This window comes from Volvox carteri (assembly GCF_000143455.1).
Source record: "Volvox carteri f. nagariensis unplaced genomic scaffold VOLCAscaffold_64, whole genome shotgun sequence".
Lineage (NCBI taxonomy): Eukaryota > Viridiplantae > Chlorophyta > Chlorophyceae > Chlamydomonadales > Volvocaceae > Volvox > Volvox carteri.
In genome coordinates, this window is record NW_003307607.1 from 563,224 (window position 1) to 579,240 (window position 16,017).

The window sequence follows — 16,017 nt, forward strand, 5'->3', positions numbered from 1 at the left end:
GCGCCGCCGCCGCCGGAGGCGACGGCGCCCGCCAGCGGCACCACTGGCGGTGTTTTGCATTCGGTTGTTGGCCCCCGGGGGGTCTCCATGGATCAGCCACAGTCGGCAACGGCGGGTGTTCATAGCTATGAGGTGAGTCATTTGAAACGCGTATATTTGTAAATGTTTGTGTGTATGTTTGTATGTATGTATTCACGTCGCGTCCGCCATAGGGGAGGGGAGGTGCCTGGGGTGAATAGCAGGGGGGGGATGGAAGACCATTGAGAGGAAAATGACTTGCGGCGATCGTCCACGGTGCCTAACTTAGCTTTGTTTTGGTACTAATTCCGTTGTTCAACTTCCTGCTTTGCTACACACATACACACCTGTGTTCCTGGCATCTCCGGCTTTCCTCCCTCCCCCCTCCTCACACACTCCCCCGCCTTCCTTTCCCTCGTTCGGAACCCCTCCGTCCGACATTGAAACAAAACGGCTCCGACACCCCGGCGGTGGTTTTAACACAATCTTCCTTCGTACCTTCTTGTCCGTACACTCGTACGACAGGTCCAGCTCGTCCTCGAGGTAAGGGATACACGAGGGCTGGTGGGGAGAAGATGGGGGAAGATGCCGAAATGCATGTTTAACTGATTAATGAAATGCATATTTTAGTGCTAAAGTTAATGTTTGTTGGGCGAGCAAGCAACTACTGCACAATCTCACAATTCTCGCTCTGTGCAAATTCGCAATTTGAAGGTTATGGCATAATGAGGTGAGATATACGTTGTTGCAGAACTCCTTTTGTTATCCACAAAATTTGCATTTGAGACCTAATAGTCTGATGATTTCGGGCAAGAACACTGCCAGAGAATAACTTTTGTTGCACAAGTAACCAATTTTAACTCCCGACTTCCAACTGTCCCTGCAGTACTGTGACCGGGGTTGCCTGCGTGATGCTCTGGACGCGGGCGCGTTCTTCTCCGCTAATGGTGCGAAATGAGGGCTCTGAAGGGGGGCTGGGGAGGAGGTGGCGGAGGGGAGGAGGTGGCGGAGGGGAGGAGGTGGCGGAGGGGAGGAGGTGGCGGAGGGGAGGAGGGGAGGAGGTGGCGGAGGGGAGGAGATGGCGGAGGGGAGGAGGGGAGGAGGTGGCGGAGGGGAGGAGGTGGCGGAGGTGACGCATCATGTCATGTTAGAAAACACAAAAAGGGGTCAATACTAGGGATTATAGCAAAAAAGCTCTGAAGCGGCTCCCAGAGGACCACATTCTGGGGCAGTGCGGTGGGGGAAGGGGCGGGGTGAGGGTGAGGGTGAGGGCGAGAGTGAGGGTGAGGGTGAAAGAAACGAGGACTTTAGGAAGTCGTTTATTTACCTCTAGGCGGGTGGAAGGGGGTTTTAGGGGCTGGGTCTTTTCCTGGGGAGTGGTGGGAGGGCCAAGGGGAAGAAAGAAGCGCTGGGAGGAGGAGGAGGAGGAGGAGGAGGGGGAAAACCGGAGGGGGGGTTCGTGAGGGGTAGTTGGTAAAAAAACGGAAAATATGGAGGAAAGTTAAGGGAAAGGAGGATGTCTCTGCCGGTTTTATTATCGGGATAGGATGCCTGTGCTTCTGTTTCTGTTTTTCTGATTTTACTGCGTGTGTTTTACATGTAATGTCGTACACACGTCGTACGCTGCTGAGCAGCGGTGTGACTTGGCGGTTGGTGACGCCATGCGTGTGTCTCTCCAGGTGCTGGAAAAGTTAACCTGAGAAGTAACAGAAATACCTGAAACCGTTATTTCGGGTGTTTGTTCTGTATGTAGGTCTCAACTACCCGGCCATTTTGGAGACCGCTGCAGACATTGCCAAAGCAATGTTGCACCTGCACCTCAACGATGTACTGCACAGCGATCTTAAGGTGCGTACGACGGTTGTACGGCAGATGTATGCAAACCAATGTGCGAATGGCTTTCCATGGGAATCTTCTGGATCTTGTAGCTCAATAACTCTTTTATTGCACGTGGCATACCTTTATGCGCGTAAAACGTACATATACATATACACATACACATACACATACACGCACGCCAATGCAACCACGAACACGCAATGCACCTCACCCCGCCTTCCCTCCGACCGCAAACACACGAAGCTCCTTGTATCTGACATCATCATCATCATCATCTATCTGACACCATCTTCTAAATGACACTCAATGAAACACCCCAGTGCGAGCCGCACCCTTGTTGCGTCCTTGTCGCCCTTCGTCGTCACGTGGGGGCGCCCCGGCAGAGCAGATGATTTACACGTGTCGAACGATATCCCCCCCTTTCCCCAGCTCTCGACCCTCAGTTACGGCATTCTCACCTACTCCCCTCCCCCCAATAGCTTCCCCCTCTTCCCGTCCCCCCCTACTGGTCAGTTCTGCTGCTTGTACACTCTTTCCTTGGCAGCAGCTTCACTCGTTCGTGGCCCTCCACCTCCCCGTCTGGTCCCCCCAACCACCCCCAGGCCACCAACGTGATGCTCAAGAGCACGGGGGGCTCTGAGTCCGGTCGTGGAGTGATCGCTAAAGTGGCGGATTTCGGTTTGTCGGTTCGTCTGGACCCCACAGCCACCCACATGTCTCACGCGTTCCAGGGCTCCCTCACACACATGGCCCCGGTGGGTTTCGGAGGAAAAAAAGGGACTATTTTGGGGTTTCCCTATAGAGGGGGTTTAAGGGGTTTAGGGGTGTCTCCAGATGATGGTTTGTTTTCGTGGTTGTTGTTTTTGTTTTATTTATCGTAGTATTACAGCACGAAGAGCCCTCCGGATGGATCCCGAGGGGATAAATGTTGTCAGTTGGCTGGACTTTTGTTTGCATCACATGGTGAATTACGCTCTCTCCACACACACACACACACACCCCTCACACTTCCTTCCTCTTCGTGGGCTGCGTTCAGGAGGTGATGCTCCAGGGCCACATCAGCAGGCCGGCAGATGGTGAGGGGTTGGGAGGGTTGAGGGTGGGTGGGTGTAAGGTGGGGAAGATGGGGGGAATTGTCGGGCGGCTTTGGGCGGCCTCGTCGGAATTGAGTTGGTCACCAACCCCTCCCTCCCCCCTTTCCCTTCAGTCCTGTGTTTATCCTGTGTCCGTAGTTTTTGACCTTTAATATCCACGTGGAATATTGTTTTATATATCCGGCACATAGGGGTTGTAAGTTGTGTTTATGAAAAACCTGCCCACCTGCCTTCCTTACCGTCCTCCCCTCACCTTACCTGCGCCTTCACCGATCCCCGGAGAGCCGTCTATCCCCCGTCCCTTGGTGACATCCGTGGGGAATCTTGGGTTTCGTTGGGGGGGAAGGGGAAAAGATGAGGCGGTCACTGGGCAGCTCTCCAGGGAGGAAGTTTTCCAAACGCCAAACGGTGGACTTAGCTCCCTTCTGGCCCTTGCACGACAAGAAAATAACAAAAACCAACAATTTAAAAATCTGTAATGGTATGTTTTCAAGTAACCTGTAGAAAAACTAAAACAAAACGTGAAATAAAAACTAAATTCCCGTGCTCTCTGCCCCGTTTTTCGTCGTGTTTCAGTTTACGCGTTCGGCATTACCCTGTGGGAGATCTTCACCGGTGGCCAGGCGTACCGCGGTACGTGTGCGTATTTTGTTTTGTGTACGGCATGTACAGCACGTAGCTGCTCCTCGGGATTCTGTGTCTGTGTTCCTCTCATTTGCTGCTCAAAACCCCTCCCAACGGAAACCCTGCACAGCATCACACAACATTCCTCCTCTATTACGGCGGCAGGCGATGTGCCCTTTGCCTCGGGTTCTTTACGTTACGGTATAGAAACTTGGTAGCCCGCTGTAACAAGAAGGACAACAAGGAGAACATTCCTCCTCCCTCCCCCAAATATAATACAAGGAATTCCTCCCCCTCCCCTTTTCCCCTTATGTTGTAAAAACCAATAACATTAGTACGAAATAATAATAATAATAATAATAATAATAAACGACAAATGATACTAATTAATAACAATAATGATGATGACGGTAATGATGACGATAATGATGGCCCTAAGGTACTCCTGGCGCGCTGCTGGGTCATCAGACCAGTAAGGAGGGTCGGAGGCCCGTGTTCCCCGCGGGTACCCCCCGCGCGTATCGGGAGCTGGCGGAGAGGTGCTGGCACGCCGTGGCGGCGAATAGGTGGGGATGGGAGGGAGGGAGGGAGGGGTCAGGAGGGGCAGAGGGGGGGTCTCCTGTTGTGTTGTGTTGTGGGCTGATTTGGGGGGGGGAAAGGGGGATGGCGAATGTGGGGATGGGGAGGGGTTGAACATGTGTTGGGATGGCCTGCGGTTGGCGGTTGCTCTAAGGGTACGTGTTGAAATTTTGTTTGGCTTTGTTCTTACGTGTTCATGTTTCCTTGGTTGGGTGCTCTTATTTCCCAAGGTGTTAACTTGGACCTGCTGGCAATGTGCGCGAGCACTGGCTCGTTTCGGTTTCGGTGGATTCCGCTTTGGCTGGATCCTGGATTTGTTCGTTTTCTTCTTTTGGATCGTTCGAATCAGGTCTATGTTTTTTCTTGGGCGCATAACGTCCTCAGCTCCTTCCTCTCTCTCTCCCCCTCTCTCTCTCTTTCTCCCGCCCTTAGGCCGACCTTTTCCGAGATCTTGGATTTGCTTAACAAGATGCGAAGTGAGATACCAGGCCCCACGACGCCGCTGCAGCCCTTCACGCCATTGAACAAAAAGATGGCTGAGGCGCTAGCACAGGAACAGCAGCAGCAGCAGCACCCGCGCCAGCCATATCCCCACCACCAGCAGCAGCACCACCACCACCACAACGAGCAGAACGGCAACGGCCACGCGCACGGCGGCGCCGGTGATGGCGGTTACAGCAACGGGCTCGGCTTCGGCGGCGGCGGCGACGGCGGCGGCATCATCATCGGTGGCGGCGGTGGTAGTGGCAGCAGTTTTGGAGTGGGGGCCAGCGGCGCCGGCGGCAGTGGTATTGCGCCGCTGCACAAAATCGGGGGACCGGCGGTAAGGTGGTTGGGCTGGTGCGTCTATGTAGGTCTATGTAGGTGCATACCTGGACGACACGTTCTAAAATACACGTTCTAAAATACACGTTCTAAAATACACGCTCTAAAATACACGCTCTAAAATACACGCTCTAAAATACACGCTCTAAAATACACGCTCTAAAATACACGCTCTAAAATACACGTTCTAAAATACACGTTCTAAAATACACGTTCTAAAATACACGTTCTAAAATACACGTTCTAGAATACACGTGTCGTGCACGCATACACGTCCGCAAGGGTGCAACCCCTCGCGGCGACCCCTCAATGGTCAAAATGTCCCCTCGGGGCCCTCTAACCACCCTCACGGTCTTCCCTGTCCTGCCCATGACAACCCCCCCTCCCGTCCCGGTCAGGCTATCGTTGTGGGGGGTCGCCTGGTTTCATTGAACGCCGCCATTCACTCGGTGGAGTCCAACGGGGGCCGCATGATGCTGGGGGGCAACATCGCCGCCGCGGGGGCGTCACTGGGGGGTCTGGGGCTCCCGGGTGTACTGGAGACGATCAATGAGGAGGGAATGGGGGATGTGAGCGCGGCGCTGCCGCCGGCGCCGGCGGCAGCGGCGGCGGCGGCGGCTGGCGCCGCCGGCGCCGGCGTAGCAGTAGAAGCCCTTCATCGCAATGTAACACAGCAGCAGCAGCAACAGCAGCAGATGGACGAAGGGGGTTGGGCGGGCGGTGGCTTAGCACCGGCGGCGGTGACGGTGGCGGTGTCTCGAGAAGTGAAGGTGGGAGAGGAGGGGGAAGTTTGAGTGGGTGGAGGAGAAGACTGAGGGATTAGGTGTGGGTTGGGCGGGCGGATTGATGCATTGTGGAGGTGGGAGCGAGTCGGTACTGGATTCGTTTTTGTGATATTGTTGGAGATGGAACGTTAGCTAGGGTTTGGTTGCTATCCTGCTTACCTCAGTGTGTCTGTTTGTTTGTCTGTCTGTTTGTCTGTTTGTTTGTCTGTGTCTGCTTTATCATCTCCTTGGGTGGCTGTGTGACTGTGTGATAGTTATTATTGATTGGGTGGTTGGGTGGTTAAATTGTTGCAGGTCGGTTCGGGGCCACGAGCGTGCGTATTATTAGTTGTATGTTTTATTTGTGGGGCGGTCGTGGTTTTAGGCGGTTTTAGTGGTTTCAGTTGCTGTGTGATCTGATCCCGCCCAAGAGCGGAGACCGCAACCTTCCTAGCTTTGAATTACTGTTCGGGTTGGGTGGGTCGTTGGGGGCGGTCTTGTTATGTGTTGTTGTTGTAAGTACCTGGTAGGGGAGGGGGGCGTGGGGCGGGTTTCGGGGCCTCGATAAAGGACAGAGGTTTTGGTTGGTTGACGGGGTGGTGAGGGTGAGGATGATGGTGAAGAGTGGTGGTGGTGGTGGTGGTGGTGGTGAGGAGGAGGAGGAAGTGGGAAAGGAGGGAATCGATGCCTCGGTGGTGCTGCTGCTGCAGCTGCAGCTGCGGCTGCGGCTGCCGTTTCTTTGTGAGGAAGGTAGGCTTTCTCCCAACGCGCGCACGTGTGTGCGCATTTGTATTTCTCTTTTAGTGTATATATCTGTGTATTTGCGCACGTGTGTGCGTATCCATGCGCGTGTGTGTTTTAATGAACTGTGCATCTGCATGTATGTGCGGAACACATCTTCGGCACGGGTGCATTTTTGATCTGGTCTGTGATTCCCCCTCCTCCCCACCCTCCCGAGTCGCGAACTTACACACGACATCGACGACAACAGGGTGGCGCAGAGGCCCCTCAGGTTACCACACACGCACACAGACCCAACTCACATAACACACACACACACACACAACTCACATAGCATAGCTTCCGTCACCAACATCATCATCGTCTCGTCATCGCCCATCCCTCACACATCCTTCTGCCTTGCGGCGCCGCACCTGCTGTTGGGGTTTTTTATTCGGTATCTTGGCGCGAACTTTTATTATTGACACTTGGAAGTTCGTCTAGGTCGGGGGGGGGACCGGATGGAAGCGAGAAACGGATATTGTACGGTGGCGGCGGTCGCCGCGCTAGTGCATGTCTTATGTGTGTGTGTACATGTGCGTGTACGACATGCATGCATGGTAGTACGGTTGGTGGTTGTAACGGGGGGGTGGAGACATTGCTGACACCTGGTTACTGTGTGCATGTGTAGGTGTGTACGTATATGTATACGTATGTACGTATATATGTCTTGCGGATGATTGCGTATTTGTGCTCCTGTCCTGTCCTGTCCTTTTTCTATGAGATGAGCGGAGGTGGGCTCACTTCCGCGGGTCGGGTCGGGTCGGGTCAGGTGGACATGAAGTATTGCTCGTATATTCTGCTACTACTGCTGCTGTTGCTTCATATCCCGTTTGGGACGGTCATCCTTTTCCTTCTCCTCCTCCGCCGCCGCCTCCTGCTGTGCTGTCTACCGCTGCGTCTGCTTCTCCTTCTTCTTCTTCTGCTGCTGCTAACTCAGCTGGGCACGCATCCGGGACTGCCGTACAACATCCCCAATGGTGTTATCATTTCCCTCGGCAGCAGCACACCAGGACCAGGACTGGTCACCGGCATGTTATGAAGCATCAGCTCCCAAATGCGCTCACGTGCTGGAGCTTTGTACGTCTGTACGTCTGTACATGTATCAGTGCAGTGCAGCGTCTGTGTGCACGCGCCTCTTTGTGTGTATGTGTCCTTGTGTGTTCAGGACGTGATAGATGAAATCCTAAATGGATTTCGTGCACTAAAGCTGCAACGTGATTCGTCTGGGCCTTGATTACCTGGGGGCCGTGTGTGTGTACGTGTTTGTTTTGTGTGTCCTTTACAACGGCAGCCGGGGCCTCTGGCCCAATTGTCGTACGGGAGACGCTGGTTTACCGAGCATTTGAATTGTTGTGGACGGCGAGGGTAAGAGACCGTTGGCGGTTGGAGCGGTTGGAAGACCCACGCGAGCGCAAGCGAGTGAGAGGGCGGATGGTAAGATACATATCACGCTTTGCTTTAACTAACTGTCATATGCCCTTCTGCTCGGTGGCGGTTGCAACGGTTGATGTGGTGGGCATTTCAGGGGGCGATGCGGCTCTGGCGAACTAACTCTTCGCTGTTGCGAGGTGCCCTAATAAAACCGCGGATTAGTATCGGCTGCGATGGTGATTGGGGCAAAGGAAGCCCAAACCAGCCAACTGGAAAAAACTGTGCAAGGAAAGGATGTCTTGTCGTGTGGTGGTTGGGTGCTGTTATATACGGTTGGTCCTTTGCTGGTCCTCTGGCTGCTTTTCAACGGTTGGTTGCTCTGCACCACGTTTTCAGCTCAAGGGGGTTCACGGGGGTTTACCTGGAACCGGATTAGGTTCTCGCCATTCCGGACACCAATGATGCCAATGGGAGGCCGTTTTTAGTAATTTAGTAGTGTGTAGCACTTGGGGGACGCGATGATGGTAATGGTGGTGAATGGGGAGGTGATGTCGAGTTGATAAATACACGCATACACGTTCTTCGTGATCTTGTATGACGACGAAGAAATGAAAAAGAAGACGTCCATCATGAAAAAGAAGACGATCCATCATTTGAAATCGTGCCGCTTGGAAAGGAGAGGCGGAGGAGGCGGATTGCGGATGTGTGCGTCAAGGTGGCGGTCGTCTTGAGACTGTGTTGTTAGGCGTGTTCTTCTTTGTCGTTGCGACTTCTCAGGCTCAGTATATGCGCATATGCGCGCCCGCAACCGCCTCTCTTCCCTCACCACCACGTGTACTGGTTTGGGAAGGGAGGTGCGGCCACGTCGGCCGGCCACGAAATATGAAAGGGACAAACAACTGTTGTTTTGCACCGCTATCAGCGAACTTTGCATTCGCGAACTGTGTGTGTGTGTGTGTATGTGTATGTGTATGTGTATGTGTATGTGTATGTGTATGTGTATGTGTATGTGTATGTGTATGTGTATGTGTATGTGTATGTGTATGTGTATGTGTATGTGTATGTGTATGTGTATGTGTATGTGTATGTGTATGTGTATGTGTATGTGTATGTGTATGTGTATGTGTATGTGTATGTGTATGTGTATGTGTATGTGTATGTGTATGTGTATGTGTATGTGTATGTGTATGTGTGTGTGTGTGTGTGTGTGTATGTGTGTGTGTGTATGTGTGTGTGTGTGTGTGTGCCTGTTGACAGAGTACTGTCGACACAAGGATCAATGATGAAGGGTGGGAAGCAGAAAATGTCTTGTCGCGTCTAGCGGTCACGCGGCTTCTGCGTCTCACTCCCATTGAAATAATGTCAATGCATAAAAATATTTATGCGTATAATCGTACGGACAAAACGCCTTATGCGTGTGGGTATTGAATTGAATACTAGTGATCCTTGCAGCAAGAAATAAGTTTTGCACAAATTTTCTCTGGCTCTGATTCCGTTTCCTTCGCAACTTTTCAGATCGCACTGCGGTTATCAATATTGCACTTCAGAAGCAGCGACCTTGAAGCAGGGACCTATGTTCTGTCCACAATAAATATCATGCGTCATTTTGTCAGGTACTCGATATTGATATCAGTGTATTGTTAGGGCGGGTGCACGGCTGCAGCGGTAGTGTAAGGCCGCAACCATGCTGACAAGTCGGATGCGCGAGCGCACCATTGACAAATCCCCGAGAAATATTCAAGTTAATCGCAGGTCCTCAATGAGGACCATATTAGCGATTAAGCTAATAAGAACAGATACTACACATGATCTGAGCCAAAAGGCCGAGAAAGGTATGATGTTGCAGGGGACACCTCACAGTGGTTGTCATAATTGATAACCTGAGCGTGGTGCTTTAAATGATGGTGGGTCAAGCTAATCGACTGTCTGCCACGGAAACCTGCTTAAACGAATCCAAGCAATTGGTATTAAAATCTATCCGTTTTGCTAGTATATGCTATTGGCGATAAGAGTCCTTCAGTGGACGCATCACTCGCTCATATCGTCGCAACAAGCAAGGATAACCATGACATCAGAACTAGTCGCAGCCGATCCTGATCTGATGTCGTATCAGAATCGAAACAACCAAACAAACTACAAAGGTGCCAATAGGCTGAGCGTCTTTCGGATCGCTTCTTCAACATTGCACACGCGCTCAGGACTTGCACTGGCACACACGTTCATAGCTGTGCGCTGCTTCGCAAACTTCTCCAGGGGCAACGGCTTCGTTAGACAATCGGCCACCATATCCTGCGACCTGCATTCTACCATCACCAGCGTACCGAGCGCTACCTGCTCCCGTACGAAATGGTAACAGAAATGTGCTTCGACCTGCTTAGACACAATTGGATTTCCCGGCAACCGAATCGCAGTATTGACTATCACAATTTATTTGCGTTGGCTGAAGGTCGTAGCCAAGTAGTTGTCGCAACCACAGCAACCTCCGGAAGCCGCCATGTATTCCGCTTCCATCGTTGATGCGGCTATACTCCCCTGAACCTTGATTGCCCAAACAGTGCTCAGCGAACAGCTCCACCGTGAAGAACGAAAACAGAACCGAACGTTAATCGCCGCGTATCTACGTATCTACGCCGCGTAATCGGCATCACTATGTCCGAATAACATCTCATCAGCGCGCTCATCACCAAGAGTTCCTGATAAACAACGAACAACCTCTTTCGCTGCCTTCCTGTGCGACTTGCTGAGGATTCGCCATATGCGCAATATCATATGCGCATACACCCAGAAATTTCGGCTCATATCCGACCATCACTCCCGTTAGGCACAACGGATCCAGCTTCTTTCTGGACATTTTTGGGATCTGCGCATAGCCGCACAACCGAATACTCGCAATCGATGGCCTCGAACTATAAGCTCATGATCTACTCCCTCGCCTACAAGTACCCCACCACGGCACACCCATATCATACAGTCCACATCTTCCCTATCACAACTTTACATTCGTATACACACTTGCTGTCGCAGAAATTCTTTACCATGTTCAATACCATCATTATGCGCTGCTTACACACCTGCGGCGTGCGGCACGCCCAAAGATGCAACGACTCCCTAATATTAAGTTATCATCCGAGATCCTTATGGTGGGCAAGCCTACGTACGCGTAGCGTGCGGTTTTACAGGTGCGGCTACCGGGGAAGTTAATGTGAACCCTTTTGCATAGCGCATCGAAACGCCCTGGTGGATCCAATTGCGAAGGGTTACCTCAGATAATTATACTCTATAATTCCGCGATACATACAGATTGACGGAGCTTCCCGGTGTCCTGCTCCACTTTTCAGTATGCCGTTCAGTTACAGCAACTGTGAACTGTGAAGCCTAGGCCAGGTGAAGTCCTCCCTTGAAGCAAATAATATCTTAAATCTGCAACTTTACGAAACTAGGCATATAGCACAGCAGGATTAGCGCACAAGAGCTGGACAGCTCGGCATAAAGAAGGATGCTCGTCCAATTAATGCCCCCGCTTAGTTCAGTCCTTTGTATTAGTAGGCACTGTAAATAATCTTACAAGCTCAATCTCGAAACGCACAGGAAAATTCAACGTAGCCAGGTATCAGCGTTATCACAGGGTTTCTTTGCCCTGCCCCAACTGCGCTTACAGATCTGCGACCTCGGCAGGGCGGTACTTTGGGTAGACATATTTATAAATCGTATTCATACGTCAAGACTCCCGCGACCCAGGAACCTCTGCCAGTTCTATTGCTCGACTTCATTTCCTGTGTCTGCCTTTGCGCCATGGACACGTTAGAATATAACGTGCTTCGTGAAAGAGGTGAGCTCGATAAACATTCCGGCCGAAGTTCAACTGTGCTGTGACCGAAGCCGAAGTCTCAGTGTATCTCCGTTCCTGCCTCAGCTTGTAATGCACCTGGAGCGCTGTTGCAACCATCAGTTGAAGAGATGCAACAGTGGGTGACAAGCCTGAACAGAAGGCGGAGCTTGCACTTCACGGCTGGTATGGAGCCTTCAGGGCATTACGAGGCCTCTTTCAGGGTAAGCATACCAATTGGCAACGCTGCGGCAAGAATGGCTGATGCTTGCCGTGCGGAACAGGTTGGCAGTTTGGGTCACATCCCGTTTACCTTCCTGTCGCCGACGTGGATGCAGGAGCTGGAGCAGCGTTACCAGTTGGAGGACGTGTGGGGCCACAATACGACGCCTGCGATGCAGGTAAGGAACTTAGGAGTCCAGCCGAGCGAAGCCTATCTGAGTGGCTGCTTGACGTTTTACTCATTGGCAACACCACAGCCGTGATAAGACTTAGGATTAAGCTGAAGGTTATCCATGAAGGTGCAAAGCTTGCCATGGTTTGGTCCTTGCCAGGGCCCTGCCCATGGCACCCGAAACGCAGTGGTATTGCAGTATGATTACTTATGGATTAAGGCTGATTCTTCGGGGATTACTAGCAGCTGTGCGGCCGGCTCCGCAGCTTCTACGCGTAGTCTTTGAAGGCTGCAGGCCAGCGGTTAACAAACCTGCTAGATGTTAAGAGTTGCTGTCCCCTCTATCGCCCTTGTCGAGATGGTCACCTTGACAAAAAACAACGGTGCGGTATTGCATCCCACTGCACCACAGCACCTTTTACTCAGCGCGCTCGCTCAGCCTAACCACTTTCCTGCCCTTCCGGTCAAAAAGGAAAAGCGCCGAGTGGGTCGTCCCCTTGCGGGTGTCTCCTCCTAAAGTCACATCACAGTTGCCTACTCCACCAAAAAGCCAGGTACCGCTCGAGCCAAGCCACTCTGTTATTCTGTCCTTAAAGCCGGAAGCCGGCCCAGCCCATGTGCGCATCCCAAGCTTTCATCCCTGCCTCTCAACGCACATTAACCTATCCAACGTTGAACCCACCATCCTTTTTCCTTTTCCCTCAGACCCTGGAGTGCATCCAAAAGGTGAAGCAGGCGCTCGTGGAGGAAGCGGCAGACGACACGATTTCCAGCAGCACGTTTTCGGTGCTTGTTGCGCTCAGCGTGGTGGCGGCGGTGGCGATCGTGCTCACCTGGTTAGTTAGTGAGGGTCGGCGCGGGAATGGGGGGGTCTTGTGTGAGGTTGGCAGTATGCGGGTGTGACGGTGGTTCAGGGTTGAGAATTCTCCAATGTGGGGGTCGTGGTTAGAAATGCATGCGGTGTCGTGTTACGGGGTGTGTGGGTGCTGTCTGGATATGGCCTGCACCGCCCTCTTCCTCCTGCACTCACCTCAAGAGCACGCACCTAGCCCGCATTGCCAAATTGCTGTTGTGTACTCGTCACACCATGCACTTAGTCCCGGCGTTGGGATTAGAGAGGCAAGACACAGGCAGATAGATGGACGCTTGATTACTGCTCTCGACTCGACTCCAAAACCGGTCAGGATCCCTTTTAAGCGACACTGGTCGTGCGAGTAGCCCCCTCCTCTCCCCCCACTGGCATCTACGCCCCCCTATGGACCGCCCGGCGGCCCCGGTGTTTTTTCTGGCGACCCCATGCCGACCTGCTGCCCCCACGTCTCCCCTGGCCCCCCAACACCCATCCGCCGGGGACTGCTTCGTGTTTCCGCTGCCTGTAACCCAAGGGAGCTCTACCTGAGGCCCCGAAACCCTGCCGGAATACCCACGTACTAGCCTGGGACGCAGAAACCCATCGGGCATCGGCGTCGCCATCATCTGACATCACATCGCATGGCTGCCACTCCGCAAGCTGTGTGTTTGTGTTTGTGGGGGGGGGAGAGAAGCGGGGTGTTGCGGGGGATGGGTGGATGGGCTGGGGAACGGGCGGGCACTCCGAGGGGCCTTAAATACCCTTGTGGTTGTGTAGTAATGTTACACACACATCTTGGTAAAGGTTATGTTACAAGTTACAAGTTCCGCACACAAGGGCGGGTGTGCCCGTAAAAGCCGGGGGAGGGGGCCAAGGACGTAATGGGAGGGAGATGACGGCGTCGCGATGTCCGGTAGCGGCTACAATGGACATCAGCATCCTGGAGCCAGGGATGGCTTTGGTAAGCATTTGGACTGCACAGCCGGGCTCTTGACTACCTACAGTACTGGTGACGTATACTTGTTGTACAGTTTTGCATGGTTGCGGTACCGTGAAACATTACGCGAACAGTCGCTTTGTCGGCAAAACTTACGAATATTAATGGTTGTGGTTGCATTGGCAGTCGGTTTTGCTGGCAATGCTTTTATAAATGCACAATGTATGTTGTATGGCGGTCTCAGCCGGCGTGGGGAGCTTGCTGAGAGCGGTGCGTGTATGCTTTGTGCTGGGAGGGTGCAAACATAAGCCCCTCCTGCTTTTCTGAGTGGGAAGCGGGGGAAGGGGCGGATGGAAGTGCAGCAGTGCAGCACAAGGGGATGGGAGGAGGCAGAACAGCAGGAGTGAGTGAACCGGTCGGAGCGAACCGACTTGGTTCAGTCGGCCGCAATAGCGCAAAGCAGCGACGGACATTTCAGGGTGGTGCTTGATGGGCGTCCGATGGGCGTGGCAAATCGCCCATTGGTAGCAATTATGAGTTGTCTGCTCCTCGGTTTGTCTGCTTGTATGTCCGAATGTGATGGAATTTTTGTACTAGATACAAAACTTAGTGGCCGGCTGATGAAGCTGTGTTCACTTCGGGCGTTGCCGCAACTACCATCGTCACACCCGCACATGGCCATCATCATCATATTCTATAACGTTTATAACAGTGTGTTGTGTTGTGTAGCGTAGTGTGGCCTACTCAGCAGCCCACATCTTCCAACTGCAACCCCATGTGATCTTGTATGTATGTACGTATGTATGTATGTATGTGCTTCACACGGCTGCCGGCAGCCATAGGGCCCTCTCACGGTAATGCGGATGCTGCACCTAGGTCTCTGCCTCTTTGTATTTGCTGGAGGCCGCAGCGTTGGAAACAAGAATGGATGAAGGGCCCTCTGGGCGTTGTGCGTTGTGGGGAGCTGGTTTTGGAGCGGAGGGTGAGGCGGTATCCGGGGGGGGAACTGAGGGAAGGCGCAGTACGAGCTGGCTTCTCTTGGAATTGGAGTGTATTAAAAGTGAATCTAATCTAATTGGTGCACGGAACTAAAAAATATTTCACATACCTTAAAACTCAATTTCTATTCCTAGCGCTCACCGGAGTTTCATAGTTGGCCCGTACTCGGAACTAAGGCGCAACGCATTACGGCGGCAGAGGCGCGGGGCTTTATGGCTGAGGATCTTTTCGAAGCTATTAATTGTATCTGCACGGCACTGTTTGATATAGATGGCGCGCTCGTCTCTGTGCGTCTTGTTGAACTATGTCTGTGTCTGTCTATTAGGCCAAGAGGACTGTTGTTCACAGGAACTTACTTTTTATGCTTGGCTGTCTGTTTGTGTGTCTGTCTTTGGCTGTCTGTACAGTATGTCTGTGTAATGGCTTTCCTTCGGGATAGCCGTCGTACCCGCCGCCTGCCGTACATGGGAATGGCGGAGAGCTCATTTGCAGGGGCCTTTGTGGGGGACTTGAAACGGCAGGCAGGGCAGGGATATTGCTGTTTTGCAGTTGCTCCTATTGCTGCGTTTTTGGTCTTCTTCCTGCTTTTCCAACTCGCCTTGTTAGACTCCTATCTTGAGGGCCTAGTACGGCAGGTGAAATAGGACTCGAATATGAAATGAGGCGCGATGGAAACAGAAACTTCAATCACGGATCCTTGTCCTCTCCACCGGGGTCTGTAGCCCCATGGACTTGTGAGGAAGGCGGTGCCGGTTAATGCCTCTTGCGCTGCCGGCATTACTGCACACGAACACGAGTAGCTCTTGTCGTGTGTTGCACTAGAGGACCAGGGGCATATACATACATACAGATATAAATACAGATATATGCATATATATGGCGCAGCTGTTATCCGCTGGTGTTGGTGTTTGGCGATGGCGATGATGAGTGTGCGTGTATGTGTGCGCGTATGCATGTTTGTCTGTATCTTTGTATGTGTGCACTAACGTAATTATGATCGCACAGGATGCACGCGTGTTGGGAAGGGAAGCCGCGGGGTGCTCCTTGAAAAGCGAGGGTGCTTTGTGGCGACGTGTTGGGACGTGTGACTATTGCAGGTATCGGCGGCGGGCGT

General features: G+C 52.5%; 2 protein-coding genes across 2 annotated transcripts in view; both read left to right on the forward strand.

Annotated features, from left to right (window-relative positions):
- Positions 1 to 8,494, forward strand: part of VOLCADRAFT_107375 (uncharacterized protein) — a gene marked incomplete at its 5' end in the record, with an annotated part of 18,356 nt that extends 9,862 nt beyond the window's left edge. The window contains 10 exons of the mRNA XM_002956680.1: positions 544 to 561; positions 905 to 965; positions 1,772 to 1,866; positions 2,460 to 2,612; positions 2,894 to 2,933; positions 3,528 to 3,584; positions 4,587 to 4,630; positions 5,378 to 5,749; positions 7,155 to 7,257; positions 7,818 to 8,494. Of these exons, the coding sequence (XP_002956726.1) occupies positions 544 to 561; positions 905 to 965; positions 1,772 to 1,866; positions 2,460 to 2,612; positions 2,894 to 2,933; positions 3,528 to 3,584; positions 4,587 to 4,630; positions 5,378 to 5,749; positions 7,155 to 7,257; positions 7,818 to 8,077 (1,203 nt within the window). The 3' untranslated portion in view covers positions 8,078 to 8,494. The remainder of the gene's footprint in view (positions 1 to 543; positions 562 to 904; positions 966 to 1,771; positions 1,867 to 2,459; positions 2,613 to 2,893; positions 2,934 to 3,527; positions 3,585 to 4,586; positions 4,631 to 5,377; positions 5,750 to 7,154; positions 7,258 to 7,817) is intronic.
- A 1,468-nt stretch (positions 8,495 to 9,962) lies between these two features.
- VOLCADRAFT_97772 (uncharacterized protein) lies at positions 9,963 to 15,703 on the forward strand (the record flags this gene model as incomplete). The annotated part of the gene is made up of 7 exons (XM_002956681.1): positions 9,963 to 10,038; positions 11,556 to 11,726; positions 11,811 to 11,947; positions 12,062 to 12,124; positions 12,823 to 12,953; positions 14,808 to 14,886; positions 15,626 to 15,703. 7 exons carry the CDS (start codon positions 9,963 to 9,965, stop codon positions 15,701 to 15,703), a joined length of 735 nt encoding a protein of 244 aa, XP_002956727.1.
- Positions 15,704 to 16,017: the final 314 nt, after the last annotated feature.